This window comes from Dreissena polymorpha, chromosome 8 (genome assembly GCF_020536995.1).
Source record: "Dreissena polymorpha isolate Duluth1 chromosome 8, UMN_Dpol_1.0, whole genome shotgun sequence".
NCBI classification, from domain to species: domain Eukaryota; kingdom Metazoa; phylum Mollusca; class Bivalvia; order Myida; family Dreissenidae; genus Dreissena; species Dreissena polymorpha.
This window is the reverse complement of record NC_068362.1, coordinates 30781202-30803665: the sequence shown is the minus strand read 5'-3', so window position 1 is coordinate 30803665 and position 22464 is coordinate 30781202. Positions and strand designations below refer to the sequence as shown.

The 22464-nt window shown below is 34.6% G+C and overlaps 1 protein-coding gene across 2 annotated transcripts; it reads right to left on the bottom strand.

Annotated features, from left to right (window-relative positions):
* Positions 1-4423: 4423 nt before the first annotated feature.
* LOC127842665 (sulfotransferase 1A1-like) lies at positions 4424-21923 on the bottom strand. 2 transcript variants are annotated; one of them, XM_052372291.1, is made up of 6 exons: positions 21756-21923; positions 21129-21241; positions 20554-20883; positions 18600-18700; positions 17761-17938; positions 4424-5917 (listed from the first exon to the last, which is right to left on the bottom strand). In XM_052372291.1, the coding sequence occupies exons 1-6, from the start codon at positions 21893-21895 to the stop codon at positions 5805-5807; spliced, it is 975 nt and encodes a 324-aa protein (XP_052228251.1). In that variant the 5' UTR covers positions 21896-21923; the 3' UTR covers positions 4424-5804. The 2 variants fall into 2 exon arrangements, with proteins under 2 accessions (XP_052228251.1, XP_052228252.1); XM_052372292.1 differs by lacking the exon at positions 4424-5917 and adding an exon at positions 14852-14993.
* Between the last annotated feature and the right edge of the window lie 541 nt (positions 21924-22464).

The window sequence follows — 22464 nt, the reverse complement described above, 5'->3', positions numbered from 1 at the left end:
ATTTCCACCAACAATTCAGCTACCAGTTCAATATCCTCGAATACAGTTGATAATAACACTATACATATACAGAACCGTGCAACATGTGCTAAAATTCCCAACTTTTCTGGCGTCATCATGCTTTATATTTTTTCCCTGACATTTAAAAAGTAGCATTTCGATGCACACGGCCCGGCCAGATAAAAAAAGTTCAAAAGATGGCGACCATTAAACCAGAGATTGGTGTATACCCCTGATACACCGACTCCGTTCGAAATACGTTCTAAAATTTTTGACTAAACGGTCTCGAACTGTTTGAGAACGGAGTGATCGTAGTAGCAACGTGTTACAAACTGTTTTCCAACTTTGTGGACGGTCTGGAACGGGGTTGAACGGCAGAGGTGTTTCAGTACTTTGAGCCTTCTCAAATTTATCTTTCGATCATCCCGTTCTACAATTAAACGTAGTAACAACGTAATGGAAACGGAATGGACGTACTAAGAACGGATAGGTCGTACTAAGGTCGGGTTTGGAACGTGCCAGAACGTTGTGCGATTGGACCAAAATTACATGTACGATGCATCGCCGATCGAGTTCGTTTCTAGTCCGTCCAATCCGTTCTCAAAAAAACCGACCCGTCCGCACTACGTTTTAAGTACGATCTTGTTTCGTGTATATAAATAGAAACTAAAAGATAAGTTCTTACAACGTTTGCAACACGTTCTATAAGTTCTCAGTAAGTTCTTAGTACGTTGTACTCGTTTTAAGGAGGTCGCAGTCGGTTCCAAGTACGTTTTTCTCGTTCAATGCAGTTACAACGTTCAAACCATAAATGCAATACGTTCAGACAATTTGCATATAAATAGAGGTCGTTGTTTCAATTTTTTTCATTTGTGATATGAAGTTGAAACATAGACAATCTTGGAGCTGGTTATTGACGTTTTTAAGTTGAAATATTGATTTGTGTTGTTTTTTTAATTGCGCAGCCTTTAGCCGCACTGCCAATTTGGTAGAATTCTTTCTTGAGTACAAATGTACGTCAGGTCGGCTCAAACTTTGAAATATGAATGAGAACTTGCAGGGACGTAGTCGGTTTTATAATTGACCATTTGGTGTAGAAAAGTGTTATATTTTCATTTTATTTTATAAAAACAAACGCCACAACAATCATTTATTCTTATAAATCTCGACACATTTTACTATAATTGGACTGGTCTAGGTAAAAACTGCAATAAATAAATTTAACTGAAATACATATTTTCTTTACTGCGATATACCAAAAGTTGTAATAAAAGCTTTAAAAGCATAAACCATTTTGCCAATATAAGTTCAGTATTGGCCCATTACATGTACATGTAGCTTAATAATTTAAAGCATTATTTTATGCAATATGCATAACTCTGTCAACATGAATCAAATGTAAATACATCATTATGATTGGACCTTACGGAGGTTGTGACAAACATTCGTAAGGAGTATGCTTGATTGCATGCTTGTGTGTACTGGCAAGAGTTATAAGGCTATACAAGTCAGAACATGTCTTAAATAAACAAAACACTAACTTAACATGTAAGTACAACACAATTACAACAGTAGCGTTCAAAAAGCGATCGTTTTAATATCCATCCACACACGCTAATCTGAATACGAGGGTACTGTGAACCGTTTATTTTTGTCATCATAAAATGATGTTCTTTTTTCAAAATAATGACTTTCTTTAACTTGCATCGGTCATTTTCCGAGATGTTTGTACCACCTGTCTGCGTTCAAGAGAGAGGGTCCCCCTTGGGAGTCACTTGAAGAGCCTTATATAATGAGCCTTGTTCTGATAAACTGGGCATAATGCATGCGCGTAAAGTGTCGTCCCTGATCAGCCTGTGCAGTCCGCACAGGCTAATCAGGGACGACCCTTTCCGCTTAAACTAGATTTTCAAAAAAGTGACTTTCTTTAAACGAACAATACCATTAGAGCGGAGAGTGTCGTCCCTGATTAGCCTATGCGGACTGCACAGGCTGATCAGGGACGACACTTTAAGCGCACGCATTATGTCCAGTTTTCTCAGAACAAGACACTAATAATCACATGCCTATAAACTAGCCCAGGGTTATGAGGTGACCAGTAACTTGCCATTTGTATTGCATAAAACACTTAGATCAATAATTCATCTCGACCTAATACATATAACCGCATCAAAGATATTTTAGTATCACAAATTATTTGGATATCATTACAACGAAACAATTCAAAACAGCACTTACTCAATTCTGCCCATTCCAATCACCTAGATTAAAATTAGAACAAGGTCAATACCACAATACTGCTCGGGACTCTTTCAATACACGAAGTTATTATATGTCCAAAAAATTCATCCAATCGGCATTCTTCATATGTACCACGTGACCGTCCAATATATTCCGGTATTGGATCCAAAAAGTCTGTATTTTTTTCCATATTGGTCAGTTGAGTACTAGCGCACTAAGCAATTGTTTTATAACGATAAAAGCCATTACCGAGAAAAAGTATCCGAATGTACTATAATCGACTCACACGGGTGCTTGTCTTGAAAATAGCATAGATGCAATTAAAGCATTTTCAAATCAAAATTAAAGTGAAACAAAGAGCTGAAGAAAGGGTTATAGAATAAAAAGCTTATTAGACGTTTAAACTGTACAATACGTGATATATTTGGACTCGCACTCATTGAAGGTCATATTAGACTCGCCTAAAGGCTCGTCCAATATGACGTCAAACTGTGTGCTCGTCCAAATATATCTCCGTATTGTACAGTGAAACGTCTAATAACCTATAAATATTAGAAAACCCTATTTAAAGTCATTTTTTTAGTATCTCCAACGTTAAATAAGTTTGATATCTTAATGAGAACTCAAAATAATAAACATATCAGTATTATATCAAAACATTGTTAACGTATTTAATGAACAACAGTCATTTTAAATTTTGAGTCATACATATTATATGACAAATAAATAAACTTCTAATGTTAAGTAAGTACCATAAATCTCATAGTGCATGTCATTTCACATGTGTATGTTGCATTTGACAAAAAAAATTTACTTTTGCTAAAAGCTTATAAATGCTGTTGTTGTTTCTGCATGCATATTTACTCAACTGAATGGCTGTAAACGAGTGTTATAGCGATGAAGACAATTTCCAATTAGCTTTATTCAGTTACAATCTTAGCCTAGTATCTTACATTTATCAGGGCATTTAGAGAATTTTCCAACATAATGGGTAAATATTACTGCGAGCAAATATTTTTGCTTTGTGTTTCATTCAGCTTCAAGCGCATTGCTTCGTAAATAATACCTCATTTTAACTACAGTCTGCCAATGGGTACATGTGCGGTGCCTGAAAGCAGGTTTCATTGCAACCAGTTCAATGCCTGTTAAAGCAATTAACATCGTATACACTAAATATGTTTTAAAATCTCTAGTTTAAAAATCTGGACAGAAAATCATGTGTATATACTCTAATATGTCGATGAATTTAACAACATTAAATGTATACACACTAGTGGTGAGTTGATTAATCAGATCGTCGACGCGTCGTGACGATGAAAAATTCGAGTCGCCGAAAAGTTGATAAATTTTTTACCGTACCGATCATTCGATAACTTTTTAACTAGACCATTTCTGTTTACCGCTCAACTGAAACGAATTTTTTATTGGGTAAAACAATCCCTTTATACCAATCAGCGATCGTAATACGGACGTGTATAGGCAATTCATTCAAGATGTCTATCAGAGAAGAATTTGTTCCCTTTCTAAAAAAATCTAAGAAAAAATCTGTTGTTTGGAACCAATCCTACTAAACCAGCAAAGGACGGAAACCTTGATATGACATATGTGTTCTATAATTACTGCAGTAATCAGTACACGAACAGTATGTTTACTCTAAAATAAAACCATGCAAACATACGATGTTACATTGTTTATTTTGTAAACTGTCCAAGTTCATTTGGAAGAAATCCTGAATCAAATATGTCCTAATTCATTTCTTACCTATACAAATCTGCACTCATTATGTTTTGGTTAGTGTAACCTACCGGCTTCACCGGAGGGGACTTATGGTTTGCGCTCTGTGCGTCTGTCAGTCACACTTTTCTGGATCCTGCGATAACTTTAAAAGTTTTTTTTAATTTTTTTTCATGAAACTTGAAACATGGATAGATGGGCAATAAGGACATTATGCACGTCATTTTATGTTGTTCATACGTCAAGAATTCTGGTTGCTATGGCAACATATAACAAAAATATTTCTGACAATGGTGGAGCTGGTGGGGACGTATATTGATTGGCAATAGTCTGGTTCTATTGTTACATTCTCTCAAGAGAACTTTTTTAAAGTGAATGATATGGGTAAATTCACTAAATTGTGCACAACATTGCAGCCACAAGATTTTTCACTAATTCGAACATGAAGCAAGATTTTGTAGCATTTATTAATTATTAAATCACAAAACACATAAGGAATATTCATGATAAAGTTCTTATTTAATAAAATATAGCAATATAATGTTTATATCAACAAAAAAAGCGGTAAAAATATTAAAAAGTTCATTTTTTGTATAAAATGCTGAATAATCGATTAATCACGGAGTATGGTCTCCGATTAATCACCTCGGTTTTGGGGAACCGATTCCAACCACTTATACACACTTAAGCTATTTGCTAGTAAATGTAGTTTACAATAACCAAACAATTACACATCCATATGTAGTTTTTTTCGGTAATTAAGGCGCAGGGATTATTTCAATAAGGTGTTGACAAGAACACCGTCATCATTTAATTGCGTTTATTGTCTTTGATCCGCCGAAAGATTGCTTCTTAACCTTCGCAAAAACCCGAAATACAAAAATACCCACAATAGTTCATACAGATATGCGTAAATCCCTACTCATGTGCCTACACGAAGTCATCGATGCAGATTAACTGCATTTAATTTCACAGAATAATGTAATCAATTTTATCGAAAATCTGGATTTATCTACACTTCAAAACTGGTGCAGCACCTATGCGTAGATAACGATTGATATTTATCTTTTCCATGTCTAAGGTAATCCAATATATGATTTTTGAAATACCGGACAAAATAACTATTTACAAATTTAAATTCGTCAATCGTTGAAATGAAAAGGTTTGTGAATAAATATTTTCAACGTATCTTCAATAATTAATCAATGTTTATCCAAGCAAGAGTGAAGAGATACATGAACTCTAGTGTCAATTGACTTTCAATGCTGTGCCAAAACAATAATATTTCACGAGGCTTAAAGCCATACACCTTGAAATGAAATACATGTTAATCTATACATATAGATGCAATTTGAAAGTGTGCAAAATTGTGATTAAATCTATAGCTTAGTTAGCAAGTAATTTATTTATTTATTTAATTTAAAACCGAAAGTATCATTTCTATACGTATTCGTCCATTTCAACAAACGCGATTAATTTTAAGTTTTAAAGCGCAAAAAGACGGATTTGTACCTTGTTACCACCAGTTATATTCTAATTGGCATAGATAAAATTTAATATGTTGCCTAGTTAGCATATAATATATTATTTTTCAAACGGTACCGCTTTTAAAACCGAAAGTAGGATATCTAGACGTATACGTCCATTTCGACAAACGCGATTATTTTTAAGTTGTAAAGCGCAAAAAAGACGGATTTCTACCTTGTTACCACCAGATATATGCTAATTGGCATAGATAAAATATGTTTCTTATTTATACTTTAATTTACTATGCCATGTATTTCATTTCAAGGTGTGTGGCTTTAATCCATTGCAAATCGATTTCGTCGTTATAATTCATATCTGAACTTCAAGTCGGTGTCGGTTAAATTGTCACTGAGCCATCGGTCCATCTGCTCGCTTTCACTCACTGTGAACCAGTTCTTCCAATCGCCAACTTCGCCTGTAAAAAACGATCATATGAGAATAAGAAACAGGGAGCATAGCCTGACGAAGGTGTTTTGATAAGTGAATCGCATGAGATTATTGTGAGACATTGTATTAGACGAGCAGGATTACCACACCGTTTAATCGCCTCCAGCGACAACTGTGACACCTGCGATACTGTATACATGTCGGTGGAAAGCAGATTGTAAGTATTTCCCTATTTTTTGTATTTTTCGTATTGGATTGAGCAGGTTTGAGTGTGTTCGTTTAGAGCCCAAGTAGGAAGTACTTTAAGAACGTAATCCCTACTTTTCTAGTTGCTAACTTCTCAAGAAATCCGTTAGAATGTGGTTAAAATAATCTAACAAAATTCACCACTCTTTCAGTCAAACTCTAATTTCACAGGATTTAGACCAAAGATAAATATGAAAAAACATTCTATTGAATTTTTTCTTTTTTTTTTCGGTTTTTCCAAATAACAACAACCCACGTGAACAAACAACATTTTTATCAATTATTAAATTCGAGTGGGTTTTGAAAAAACCTAATGGTGACGGTCGTGACTAATTATACAGTACCTCAGTAGTTGCATGGTCCATAGTCGTCGCTGGAGGCGATTGAACGGTGTGTTCGACCCAGCACAAAACCACATCCATAACAGTTCCCTGTTATTTAATACCTAGTACAATACAAACAACATAAAAACGCCACCAACGCAACACTTATTTAACCATTTGATTAATACAGCAGCTTTCTATTCAACAACACTAATATGTTCATGTTAAAATGACATTACTATGTATGTCCATTAAAGCCACACACCTTGAAATGAACTACATGGCATAGTAAATTTAAGTATAAAAAAGAAACATATTGTAGCTCTGCCAATTACAATAAATCTGGTGGTTACGATGTAGAAATCCGTTTTTTGCACTTTAAAACTTAAAACTAATCGCGTTTGTCGAAATGGACCTATACGTCTAGAAATCCTGCTTTCGGTTTTAAAAGCGGTACCGTTTGAAAAATAACAAATTACTTGCTAACTAGGCTATAGATTTAATTTTAGCTATGCCAATAAGAATATATCTTGTGGTTACAAGGTAGAAATCCGTCTATTTTGCGCTTTTAAACTTAAGAATAATCGCGTTTGTCGAAATATACGTATACGTATAGAAATCATACTTTCGGTTTAACAATAAAAAAAAAATACTTGCTAGACTAGGCTATAGATTTAAAGAAAATTGTGCACACTTTCAAATTGCATCTTAATGTATTGACTCACATGCATCTCATTTCAAGGTGTGTGGCTTTAAAAACGTCATTACAAAATCCGTTTTTTAACCGTTGAATACGGAAACGGATTTCCGCCTGTGAAATGCGGAATAACTGGCATGTATTTCAAAGTGAGTATACTTAATTGATTAAGTAAGATTACCTATATGTATTTGGCATAAAGCATTAAAGCGTAAAGAGGTTCAAACTTAAAAGTCCCATTTCTTATCTAAATTTAATACACATCGTATTTATGTGTAGCGCTGCTTCTGCGGTACATCTACTCGTGTCACTATCGTATTGTTATATGCTTCTGCGGTACATCTACTCGTGTCACTATCGTATTGTTATATGCTTCTGCGGTACATCTACTCGTGTCACTATCGTATTGTTATATGCTTCTGCGGTACATCTACTCGTGTCACTATCGTATTGTTATATGCTTCTGTGGTACATCTACTCGTGTCACTATCGTATTGTTATATGCTTCTGCGGTACATCTACTCGTGTCACTATCGTATTGTTATATGCTTCTGCGGTACATCTACTCGTGTCACTATCGTATTGTTATATGCTTCTGCGGTACATCTACTCGTGTCACTATCGTATTGTTATATGCTTCTGTGGTACATCTACTCGTGTCACTATCGTATTGTTATATGCTTCTGCGGTACATCTACTCGTGTCACTATCGTATTGTTATATGCTTCTGTGGTACATCTACTCGTGTCACTATCGTATTGTTATATGCTTCTGTGGTACATCTACTCGTGTCACTATCGTATTGTTATATGCTTCTGTGGTACATCTACTCGTGTCACTATCGTATTGTTATAATTTGTACTTCTTTTGATGGTGCGGATTTACGTCACTTCCTGACAACTTTCTGATACAACTGTATATTTAATGTAAAGATACTTACACATTATGTAGTTATTGCTTTATCATACTAAGTTAATTTATTTCATTTACAACGTTTGTTACACCTTAAGAAAGATTAAAATGCCTAGCAGTATATGCAATGAGAAAGGTAATGCATAGTCATACGACATGTGTATGTATGATTTCAATGTGTGATACAACAACTGTATTAGTCAAAGGTTGCTGCAACCGCTAAGAAATATTCAAAGATATCTCACGTCGTACAAAATAATCGTTCTTTTATTGGCTAAGATAGGTCACTCTCTGACCGTGATTTTTTCCTCCACATTTGCCTGTATACGTCATTGAAGTTCTAAAAGTCAAATAACGTCATAAAAGTAACGTAAACATTATTATTAAATGCAGTATATATATATTTTTTCCCCGTTATAACGATGTTTATAAAGACAGGAGTGGTATCTAGGAAGATAAATTTTGTACACGGCTACTAACTAACCCTCTCCCCGCAATTTGATACAGAGTACTAATTTTATACTGGACACGCATAAACATTTATTTGTTGAACACTTATTCTTATTGAGACTGTTTGTTATGAAACGCCATAACTGCCTTAACATGACAAAGTATATTACATGGCTATCTGTATCAGTATATGATGTTGATTTTACATTATATGATGTTACTTTGGCATTATACACCAATACTGAATGATAGTATGATGACAAATCACCATGATATGATGCTAACGATCCATTATATAATGCTCATTGTTCATTATATAACGGCCCATTATATAATGCTCATTGTTCATTATATGATGCTCACTGTACATTATATAATAATAAGTGTCCATTATATGATACTCATTGTACATAATATGATATTTAACTGAACTGTTTTATCAATTATTTAAAACTGAAGATTCAAATTGAAAAAGAAATTTCCCTAAACAATGATACACTTCATATATTTGAACACAAATGGAAACACATTAAACTTTCATAAACAAGTCCAGTATGTTTCCTACCCTCTTCATGCAACTCATCCATATGCACAACTTTTCTGTTTATTTTTACAAACAACCAAAAAGAAAATAATATATATTAACCTTTATTTTAATCAAAATCAAACCACAAGAACAAAAAAGTATATATTAGCATATCTTGTATAACATGTTTGAACATTATTGCTGCTATATGGCATCACTTTGTTTTATGATCATATACATGTATACATTGTATGTCTTTTATTGAATAAAAAATAGAAAAAAAGTACATTATATGATGCTTTCTCTCAATTATATGATGCTCACTCTACATTAAATGATACTCCCTCTACATTATATGATGTTCATTGTACATTATATGATGATCACTCTCCATTATATGATGCTCACTCTCAATTATATGCTGCTCATTGTACATTATATGCTGCTCATTGTACATTATATGCTGCTCATTGTACATGATATGCTCACTCTCAATTATATGCTGCTCATTGTACATTATATGCTGCTCATTGTACATGATATGCTCACTCTCAATTATATGATGTTCATTGTACTTTATATGCTGCTCATTGTACATGATATGCTCACTCTCAATTATATGCTGCTCATTGTACATTATATGCTGCTCATTGTACATGATATGCTCACTCTCAATTATATGCTGCTCATTGTACATTATATGCTGCTCATTGTACATGATATGCTCACTCTCAATTATATGATGTTCATTGTACTTTATATGATGCTCACTCTCCATTATATGATGCTTACTCTGAAATATATTATGCTCATTTTACATTATTTGATGCTCATTGTACATTATATAATGCTCACTCTCCATTATATGATGCTCACTCTCCATTATATGTTGCTCACTCTCACTTATATGATGCTCACTCTCAATTATACGATGCTCGCTTTCAATTATATTATGCTCATTGTACATCATTATTTGATGCTCACACCCTTTATCTGATCCACATTGTTCATTATACTATGTGCAAATTTCATTATACGATCGTCGAGCGTGGCACAAGTGTATTTCTCGGCAAAGTGAACCATTTACTGTACTAGTAGCGCGAGCATGCACATGCTTTTTATCAAGCCTCTCAGTTCTCTCACATATATAATACTAATAATAATCACATAATGTAATATAATGAATATATAAAGGGAGGATTCTATGTAGAATAGATGGTCGAAAAGTATTGTTAACTATTTATTAACACCAATATAAATGTTGTGTAACGCCTGCCTTGTAATTGTTTACTTTGTATTTATTCTTACAATAATGATTCTTTAAATTACAATTTTTAATAACTGATAAATTCATTAATGATTGATCAGGTATATTTTCATTGTATGATAATTCTTAAGAAATGAGATACATGCTTTCAACTCTCTGTTAGTGTTGATGCAGATAGTTTACATCAGTGGTCAGTGCTGCTGGCCAGTGCTTATCTTTACCTGGATACTAAGGATAGCAGTGCTCTCATTTGATTGGATGTTTACCTAGATATATGCCAGCTACACCTCAGAATCAGGGGACTGGCACATTGTTGGCCTTTCCCAAAAGAACTACTCACCCGAAACCTCTGGGCAAACAAGTTAAAGACTAATGTCAGACCCCCCTGGCTCTAAGTTGAAAGAGTTAGTCCACTAATTGAAAGTTTGGGGTTAGTGAATTACTAACCAGCCAGACCAGTTTAGAAAAACAAGCTGTTTAGAGAGATAGGCATCTGTTAGTAAAAAATTATCATGGAGGTGAGTTTAAAGTTCTAAGTATATATTTCACTAAATAAAAGTGACTTAGTCTTATTTTTCTTGAAATGAAAATATTGAATTAGTATTTTACTGTGTTTTCCTAACTGGGAATGTTCAGTTAGTGAAGTTAGTTTAGTTCTTTTAACTAAGTGAGATTATTAACTTTTGCATTAGTGAAGATAGTGATTAATTCAAGCCGAAGAAATTGATTTAAACTGTTTGTTTTATTTAAGTGTCTTACTTTAGTGAATAATACAATGGATGTGAGCTCTGAATTATTTGATAAGTGAAAGTGAAGTTTGTGAGTGAATTCAATTAAAGTGATCACGGGTGTTTGTTTATCCTAGTGTTTTATACAGGCATTTGCCTCATACTGAACACAAACTGTTGACATGAAAGTGTATAATTGTTTTTGAAACCTTGTTTTAACTATGATTAACTTTTGAAAGTTTATGAACTGTATTTCTATATGAATTGTTTGTATTGTTGCATTATTGCTTAAGTATGAGTGATGAATAATTTTAAAGAATAAATATATTTTAGTCACATTGTTGTTGATTTTTCTTGTGCCTCAAGCTAGGCTCAGACGAACCACAGTAGCTTTCTCCGTCACAGTTTTTGATACATTAATTAAAATTAAAATTATTGATCTCATTTAAATTTAATAGCCGGCATGACGGTCGAAACGCTTCAGCTGCATTGGTCTAAGATTTCATTTCACGGCATCATGTTTATATTAGCCGTCTAATGAGCATGTGCATATCTGCACGGTTGCCTCCCTTTGTTGTTAGCTAACTTAAGAAGCATGGCCGTCCGCAAAACGGTCGAAAAAGTGTTGCAAGAAATTGACCTCCAGGCACTCTTAGCATTTTTTTGTTGGCCAGGGAATCGAGTTTGAATCGTTGGCACACTTATCAGACAATGAACTCGGTCAGCCACATGTATCTGTCTCATTGATTAAAATTTTCACATCGCCACGAACAATTTAGCCTTAACACTAACAATTCATCATCAGGGAAATAAATAACCTCCAGTCCACCAATCATTTTTGAATATTGGTCATCCTAAAATAGAATCTGAGCATTGCATAATGATAAATAATGAGCCTATAATAAAGAACTAGCACCAGAATATAGCAAACGGACCAGGCAACATAATAAATCATACATTGAACAAAGATTATGGGCAGTGAGCATCATATAATGGGCAATGATATTCATATAATGGACAACCGGCATAATATAATTGACTGTGAACATCGTATAATGAGCAATGAGCATCATATAATGGAGAATGAGCATCATATAATGGGGAGTGAGCATCATATAATGGATGATGTGCATCGTATAATTGAGAGTGAGCATCGTAAAATTGAGAGTGAGCATCATGAATATATTTGAGAGCGAGCATCATGAATATATTTGAGAGTGAGCATCATATAATTGAGAGTGAGCATCATATAATTGAAAGTGAGCATCATACAATTTAGAGTGAGCATCATATAATGGAGAGTGAGCATCATGTAAGTGAGAGTGAGCAGCATATAATGGAACATGGGCATCAATTGATGGAGAGTGAGCAACATATAATGGAGAGTGAGCATCATATAATGGACTATGGGCATCACATACTGGACAATAGGCAGCATAAAATGAACAATAAGAATAATATAATGGACCGTGAGGATCATATAATGTTAAACTATCCGCAAACTATCGTTAATTTACAACGTTTAATGCCAAAGTAACATCACATAATATATATTCAACATCATATAATTATATATATAGTCATAAAATATACGTTTTCATGTTAAGGTCGCTATGGCGTTCCATAGTTTGTGATTGATGGTTTATGGGATATACACTCTCAACCTGACGCGTACAGTGACGGCCATATTTTATGTAATTTGCGAGTCCCACGATGGATATGTCCGAAATAAGGCGATAATGCAAAAAGTTCATTTGAGTGCTAAAATCCTAAAAATAACTTTGATATTACTGCGAAATATCAGATTCATTTAATTTGATCTGTATTTTGCTATTGTTGGCGTCGCACTGGAGTGCGTCGACTAGTATGTAATGCGTTTTTTTTTCGCTTATGGGAGGAGTTATTTTACGGATCAATATGTATTTTTTATATATATGTTTTAAGAATATCTTGCTTATTGGTGATTTTTTGTGTAAATTAGTGTAAATAAGTACTGCATTTGTGCCTTTTAACATTTATTACAACATTTATTGCCAAAAATGCAAAGCTAATTGTTTAAATTAATAACTGATCCACAACTGATCACAGGGGATATATCACAGGGACTGGGCAAATACGCGAAACTTTCTGGTTTTGTATAAAAACAAAACATAATCAAAATATATTTATTTTGTGGTTTTTCTAAAGTGATTATTATGACGTCTGTCCGTCCGAAAACTTTAACATTGGCCATAACTTTTTTCAATATTGAAGCAACTTGATATTTGGCATGCATGTGTATCTCATGGAGCTGAACATTTTGAGTGGTGAAAGGTGAAGGTCAAGGTCATCCTTCAAGGTCAAGGTCAAAGGTCAAATTTTTCTAAATTGAAAATAGCAACTTGATATTTGGCATGCATGTATATCTCATGGAGCTAAACATTTTGCATTTTGAAGGGTGAACGTTTAAGGTCAAGGCCATCCTTCAAGGTCAAATGTCAAATATATGGCGTCTGTCCGTCCGAAAACTTTAACATTTGCCATAACTTTTTCAATATTGAAGATAGTAACTTGATATTTGGCATGCATGTGCATCTCATGGATCTGCACATTTTTTAAGTGGTGAAAGTGAAGGTCAAGGTCATCCTTCACGTTCAAGGTCAAAGGTCAAATTTTGAAATATTTAAGATAGCAACTGGATATTTGGCATGCATGTGTGTCTCATGGAGCTGAACATTTTGAATGGTGAAAGATGAATGTCAAGGTCATCCTTCAAGGTCAAATGTCAAATATATGGCGTCTGTGCGTCCAAAAACTTTAGCATTGGCCATAACTTTTTAATATTGAAGATAGCAACTCGATATTTGTCATGCATGTGCATCTCATGGAGCTGCATCATTTGAGTGGTGAAAGGTCAAGGTCATCCTTCAATGTCAAGGTCAAATGTAAAATTTTGCAATATTGAAGATAGCAACCCGATTTTTGGCATGCATGCGTATCTCATGGAGCTGCACATTTTGAGTGGTGAAAGGTCAAGGTAATCCTTCAAGGTCAAAGTTCAAATTTTGCATTAGTGAAGATAGTAACTCGATATATGGCATACATGTGTATCTCATGGAGCTGCATATTTGAAATGTGAAATGTCAAGGTCATCCTTCAAAGTCAAAGGTCAAATATATGGCTTCAAAGCGGAGCAGTAGGGGGCATTGTGTTTCACGAACACAGTTCTTTTTTAAAATAATTTCACTACTTTGAGTACTAAATCTTATGAAGGAGCATAGGTATATTAAAATTCTGAGCTATTCATATAAATGGTGAATTCTTTTCACAAGCGATAATTTGAGTCTAACGACTTGTCAATATGTAATGTGTTTGTTGTGCTGAAAATTGATTTCTCTCATAACCAACGATCATATAAGGCCTCAGAATTTAACTTAAAGGGGAATGATAAAGTTCATGAAATCAGCATTGTGTGAATTTAATTTTGTATTTCATATCGAGGTACAGTATTGCCTTATATAACTCAGAATGCTGCTGTGCATTTGAAGACGGGTTTTAAGTTCTCGACATATGTGAAGACAACAGTGCCAATTTCTTCCGAATCTCAGGAAGTGATTGGCATCTATGTTGATGATCATAGCATAATGCGTGTAAATGGATGTTGGAAGTGTTGAAGGTGTATCAATTAAAACTTCTCTGCATGATTGCATGATGTGGCTTGCAAAATTTCCCAGAGCCATTTGTGTTGCTCATAATGGGCGCAGGTTTGATTTTCCGGTTTTGGTTCGTCTATTTCTGAACACACACTGTTTTGAAACGTTTTGTAATTATGTAAGCAGTTTTGTTGACTCTATGCCGGTTTTCAAAAATCGTATCCTGGACAGTCACACAAACAGGAAGATCTAGTGAACGTGTTCTCCAGGCAACCTGCAACGCCCACAGTGCCCCTGATGATGTGTAAGCACTGGGATCTTTGCTTTAAAAAATGTAAAATTACTGACAATATTGCCTACATCTTTACTGTTTTTGCAAACCATAATTCAGTTTGTTTAAGTCATGAAAAGCCTTAAAGGCAAAGGACATTAGATTATTAGAGGTGCTGTTGCATAGAGAAACTCTAAAGCGACCAACAACTGAAAACATTGCGGGATATGGACTGGCCTTGTGTCATTTGAAAGCCATATTTTCCAGTTCCGGAGAGGATGACTTTAGGGATACTTTCATTGCTAAAAATAATGAGGGACTACCAAAAGTCACAAACGCAAAAAAATATTTTATCTGAAGTGGTCCCTAAAATCGGTCAGTTTTTCAGTGACGAAGAGTGACGGAACTAGATAATATGGCTTTCAAATGACACGCGGCCAATCACAATCACGCAATGGCTTTATATTGATACTAAATAATGTACATCTAGTTGTCATTAATCTGGCTGTTTTTATTAAAATATAAGTTGTATATTATTGTGCTACATGTTTAAAGAAACATGATAACTCATACATCTTTATGCTACGTAATATTAAGGACAACTTTGACATTTTTCGGTGAACTGCGCCTGTATTCATATGTTGCCTTTTGACTTTAGATGATCTTTAGATTGTATTATAGGCCCGGCTGTTTTTGGAGAAAACTCCGAGGTATTGTCATAGCCTCTTCGTCGTCCGCCGTCCAACGTCCGCGTCGTGCTAAAACCTTTACATTTGCTCTAAAATTAAAGTGCTTCCACCTACAACTTTGAAACTTCATATGTACATGCACATTGATGAGTTCTACACGCCACACCCATTTTTTGATCACTAGGTCAAAGGTCAAGGTCACTGTGACCTCTAATATAAAACTTTAACTTTGCCTCTAACATCACATTACTTCCACCTTCAACTTTGAAACTTCATACATGTATGTAGATGCACCTTGATGAGTTCTCGCCACACCAATTTTGGGTCACTAGGCCAAAGGTCAAGGTCACTGTGACCTCTAAAAAAGATAAATTCTGACAAGCTTTCGCTTGCCGAGCGTTGCACCCGTTATTCGGTGCTCTTGTTAATGTATTATTATATCAATATTAAATCAAAGTTAGCTAAATTTCTTCACATGGCATGGTTCATAACTGTAGCTTTTAATTAGCAACTAGAAAACCCCCAAAAGAAGTGATATACAAATTTATACTTACATTCATTGCGTGAAAATGAATTGAGGTAGGCATACTCAAAGTAAAATTTCTTAAGATAGGAACGGTAAAACTTCCTGAATTTCATTCAGTGTGTAGAAAATATGTTGTGTTAAATAAATATGTACAATATATGCATTTCATCACCCTACAAGTGAAATAAAACGTAATTAAAGTTTCTTGTCACTGAACCATTTGTTGTCGTTTTTGCCATTTTATCCAGATAAGTGCATATATTATTGGATATCAAAGGCACAATTCTCTTTCAATGACACTTTTTAAATTCTGTTTCTACTAACATAATCCAGTCGAGTACGTTTATTAAGTTAATTGTCAAAATATATATATATCCCATTACAAATAACTATATATTTTGGATATAGGGTAAATCCATAGAAAACGACCAACCGAGTCAAGAGGTAGGTGTATTCAACCTAGTATAAAAAGTTAAAATGTTTTAAAATTTTGCAATTAGTTGTGATATACAATTAACTATGTGGAAATAATAACAACGAGTGTTTCTGGAAAAGAACCCATTAGGCTACTACTACCTTAATATCCTAGTTAGAAGGTGATTTTTCAAGCGGTTCCGTAGTGTAGTGGTTACAAACTCGCTCCACATGTGAGAGGTCCAAGGTTCGAGCCCCAGTATAATCAAAATATTTTATTTGTGTTCTATGTTAACTTTTTGTTTTGATGTAGACATTTGAGATTAAATAAATATGCTGTTTTGTTGTAACCATTTTTTTGTTTTTTTTTATGCCCATGAAATACATGTGTGAGAGGGTGGTGTGGGGGGGGGGGTCGTAAACACATTGAAACTTTTACAGTGTTTTCATATCAATGAGTACTCAACCCCTATCGTAAATGAGCAACGTAAGAATAAGTTCAGAATAATCTCCCCTTGAAGTTGAGAAAAATATGAAATTACGCTTACAAGATGAAGCAGATTTTTTAAAACCTACACAGTTCTGTTCCATTAATGAAAAATGCACACGGATGCCAGTAAAAAACGAAAACCAATGTAGTAAAATGAACTATGAAATATTTGGGGTTTACAACACAAAATCATAGATAATGGTTATTTGGCGGTTATAACACAACATCATAGATACTGGTTATTTGGGATTATAACACGAAATCATAAATAATGGTTATACCGGTATCTTTCTATTTTGTTTAAAATAATCGGCCACTATATTAATATTTACAGTAGAAAAAAATCGTTCCATGTTACTTCATTGAGTGCCTTTTACACAGAAATTCCCGACGCCCTTTGATGCTTTGAGTCAATACTTATCTTGTTTTTAACAATTAAACGTTGTTTATTTACATGCTGTAGGATAAAAAGAATACCATGTTTATGTCAGTGTTTAATTTGTCATTTTTTTTCAACAGACGCCATTTATTTGACGTTGATATGTGTTAGGAAAGAACAGGCCGCGCACTTGACCTCTCTAAGCCATTCGTATTCTACTAGGTCATTTGTTTAGGAGATGAGAGATCACACCGTGCGGGGTCGATAAGAAGCCTTGCTATTTAATATGCTCGTATATGTAAAGAAAATAATTCATTTTACCTTTACGATACATTGGGGAAGGTCCTTCATGATTGAAAAACGCCTTTTTGTCTTTCACTTCAGCGTCCGCTTTCTTCAGATTTTCAAACTCGCAAGCCTCAGATATATCGGCTATAAGCTCGTCGCTGCACTTTGTTCCAAGAAACTCGTTGACTTTGCGAATCTCCCGAATCGGGTTCTGTGACAGATGTGATTTGAAACTTGAATATCGTGAAAACTACATCAAACGATTAGTGAAACTAGATAAAGTTAATGAGATTTGCTAAAAAATGTATTTCTATTTATCTTGCCTTTTACAAAATAATCGTTTTTTATGTGCTGGCCAAATCACGTGCTGACCGTGCATTTTTAATACTAAGCCTGGAGCTTTGCATATATGATTAATAACTTCAAATGTCACGGTAGTAAATAAGAAGACGTCATGTAATATTCAGTCTAGCTATATTATATCATGTTATTACGTTAATGCTTGAGAAGAAATAGTACTCGGTAACATTAACATTCTTTACGCGGCTTTATATGGCTTTTCACTCTCCCCACATAGTATGATACACGGTAATAAGTGTATACTAAGCGATAGAGTAGATCAAGCCCAATTTTAAATTACTGAACCCGAATAACACCGAACGGGGTCAATAAGAAGCTGTAACTAACAAAATTGCTGCAGAGTATACAACAAACCAAATGCGTGTACAGTATAGATAGTTATAATTTCTATCGTAAAACCCACTTCTTACGTTACACACAAATTACTAACTTTAAATTTCTTTTATAAATGCGATAAAAATATGTAAACAAATGTCCGGAAAAGAATTACTATTAGTGTTCTTGAAACTCACCTCTTTTACGTCTTCAAAGTACAGGTTAAGAATTTGATCAGGATGTTTTCTGGAAAACTTTTCCCACTCCTTTACATATTTGCACCAAGGGTAATATAGATCTGGAATATAATTCGAATACAATTGTTTACTGTAGCACTTAATGTTCGAGAATACAAGAGTGCCACGAAGGCCCTAGTTCGCTCACCTGAGGGGTCGGTTCATTCAATCTTTACCAAACGTCAAACTCGACCTAGATATTGTCCAGACAAACATCCTGGTCAAGTTTCATCATTATTGAACCAAAACTCTGACGTATGGAGTGTTTACGAGATTTTTTTGTAAGATTTGACCTGGTGACCTATATTTTGACCCCTCGTGACAAACATCAAACTTTGCTGACAAAAATAATTATTATGACCAAGATTCATCAAATCGGAAACAAAATTGTAACCTCTAGAGTGTTTACAAGGAATGTGTATAATATAATGAATATTTTGACAATCTAAGGGCAATAATTATGGCATTTATTATGTGATTTTGCTCGTTACTAAACTTGACTGGGATCTTGTGGCCATATAGCTTCTAGCAACTTTGATAAAAAGGGCTTGAGAAATGCGAATGCTACAACGGCAGTCGACAAAGACCAATCCTAAAACCTCACTAAGCTAAAAAGTGTTTTTTTTTCACCGATCTGAGCCATTTTCCAACTTGTCCGAGATATCAATAAAACCAATATATTGACTAAGTTTCACGATGATAAGGCAAAAAATGTGACTTCTAGAGTGTTCACAAGGCTTCTCTATAGTCATATGAGGAAAACTGCCCCCCCCCCCCTGGCGGCCATGTTTTTATACCGATCGAGACCATTTTCAAACTTATCTCAGATATAAATAAATCCAATCTTTTCACCAAGTTTCATAATGATTGGGGAAAAAATGTGACTTCTAGAGTGTTGACAAAGTTTTTTTAAATATATAAATATAAGAAAAATGCCCCCCCCCCAGCCGCCATGTTTTTTCGAACTCAACTCTCGTATCTAGAAAACAAATGTTCTGACCAAATTTCATAAAAATGCAATTGGGCCAAAAATGTGACTTCTAGAGTGTTCACATGTTTTCACTATATACATATAGCGAATATTGCCCCGCCCCTTCGTGGCCATGTTTTTTTCTCCGATCTGGACCATTTTCGAACTCGTCCGAGATATCAATAAAACCGATGTTTTGACAAAGTTTCATGATGATTGGGCAAACATTGTGACTACTAGAGTGTGTACAAGGTTTCTCTATAGCCAGATAAAGAAAACTGCCCCACCCACTGGCGGCCATGTTTTTCAACGGACCGGAACCACTTTTGAACGAAACCAACATATCATTAAGACAAACATTTTGACACAGTTACATGAAGATCAGGCATGAAATGTGACTTCTACAGTGTTTACAAGGTTTTTATTTTTTTGACCTAGTGAACTAGTTTTTGACCCAGCATAACCCAGTTTCTAACTTGATCGAGGTATAATTGGGACTAATCTTCTGACCAAGTTTCATGAAGATCGCACAAGAAATGTGGCCTCTAGAGTGTTTACAACCAAATGTGGACGGACGGACAGACGGACAAAACCGATCACAAAACCTCACCTGAGCAATCAGGTGAGCTAAAAACTGTAAACAAAAAATCAAAAAATCTACACGAAGAATGTGCTATGTCGAACCGAGAAAATAAAACTCAGAAGTTTTTGATCGAATACTGATACGAACGGAAATGGCTGTACGTTTGCAAACAATCTACGTAACTTAAACGTACACCTTGATTGGTATTATCAGGATTAAAATTCCTACTAAAAAATTCAAACATTAAAAGATTTGCTCTCACTGCGCAAAATACTGCTTGTTCTGCTACTTACTTTTCATAATTTAATACTAGGATAAAACTATTATGTAATTTTCAAGAAATGTGTTACTATTGTACAAACCTATGCCGTACGACCCGAGCATTAACGGCAGGAAGTCGCTGAACGTTTTCAGCGGTGAAGGCTTTTTGCTAAACTTAAAAATATGATTGAAGTACGAAACGGCTATATCCTTTGGATTCCTTTGTACGTGGATAATTTTGATGCCTTTCGTGAATATCTCTCGCGGAGTAAGATGAACGGGATAGTGACAGTTGATGACACGAGGAGACGGAAGTGCCTCGATTTGTTCTGTGGACTTGAAGTCAAGGAATGCCACTTCCTTTACGTCCTTTTCGTACTCAGATTTGCCCTTTCGTAGCATGCAGACGATTTCCCAGAGCCAGTGAGTTCCTTGACAACGAACATGCAAGTATAAAACGCAATTGATTTTCAAGCATGCATAGGCAACATAACAAATTACACAAACTAAATCTCAGGACAGAACAAAAAATGCCAGAAAATTGAGCTTCAGCTAAACATATATAGTGTTAATCTTAATGGAATGGATAATTTGAACCAAATTATATGCGACTATAATGTTATAAATAACGCATATGACAATTTCAATCAAGTTGGCCGCATTAAAGCATAGATACCTGACTTTGGAAACGTAACAAGGTAGACGTCGTCATCACGAATCGGAAGGTTTTGCACGTTTTCAACTTGTTTGGACAGGTCACCATCGGTCAGGTGCTCTAGCGTTGAGGCTCTGAAAATGTGAACTAAGTACAGAGGGTGTCACTGCGAAGACGTCGCAGCATATACAAATAACACTGAGTAAATGACTGTACAGAAATATTAACTAAAAAATCAGAATATCCTTATAGACAATTATTTATAGATTTTAACGAGTACAACAAAATATTCAAAATATAATTGTATAATTAAAAAAAATATTTGTAACACAGCTGTTTACTTGCATAGGTTCTAACAAAAGACAAAATAGTGGATGAAAAACATACCTGCACATTAAAACAACACAAAATAGAATGCAAAAGAAAGAAAATCACTAAAAGGCTGTCAATTTACAGTTTGGAGTTGTTGGTAACTAAAAATCGCACAGTGTTTTATAATGTTTGCAATCTCCAAAACGACAAGCAAGAACCAGGTACGAAAAGTAAAATGTTAATCGCCATTTATATCGTTCGTACGGACATGTCTTGCGCTCTTGCATCCAATGGATGTAATTAATAACGATGTAACCTCTGCAAAGCATTACTTACCTAAAATATATCCCCTTTGCAAAGCAATACTCAAGTTCTATGCCATTCGGGGTTGTTAAATTAATTTTCGTTGTCATTTTGTTAAACTTGCTTAACACAGACACAACTATTACACTGACAGTCGAGCAATACACTCGCATGTACACACATACACGTGATAAAAGTTTAAAATTCAGAACATTTACCAGTTCACATATTAAAGGGGCCTTTTTACGTTTTGGTAAATTTACAAAATAAAACAAAATCTTTCAGATTGGTCGTTGTAGTTATGATAATTGCGTGTACAGTAATACTGACCATTTACTTTGCTCTTAAATATCCTTTACATGTATATGCATCTTTTGACGGTTTAAAAAGCATGAAAATGTAAAAGCGTTGCAACGCGAAACGATTGAATCATTGGGAGAGTTTTGCTGTTGTCGTTTTATTTATCGACACTACGAGGATTGCTTTTATTAAGTATAAAATACATTACTCATTGTATGAGCTCGTTTTGCCGAGTGGTGTACGAGTTTGACTTTTACTCCAAGGGTCAGAGGTTCGAGCGCAGTTGATGGTTACTTATTTTCTTTATTTATTTTATTCTTTTTTTACAGGAGCTTTTTAGATTTATTGTTTACATTTATCGATATAAAGAATTTCATGACAAACTTCAATATCTGCCAAAATCGGTGAAAAGGCTTGCTTAAATGTGGCATTTACATTCAAA

Coding starts and splice junctions, on each gene's coding strand:
- LOC127842665 (XM_052372291.1), bottom strand. CDS start 21,895: ATGCGAGTGTATTGCTCGACTGTCAGTGTAATAGTTGTGTCTGTGTTA. Junction 21,242..21,755: donor GCAAAGGGGATATATTTTAG/GTAAGTAATGCT, acceptor TCACATTTTCAG/AGCCTCAACGCTAGAGCACC. Junction 17,939..18,599: donor ACTTTGAAGACGTAAAAGAG/GTGAGTTTCAAG, acceptor CATCTGTCACAG/AACCCGATTCGGGAGATTCG.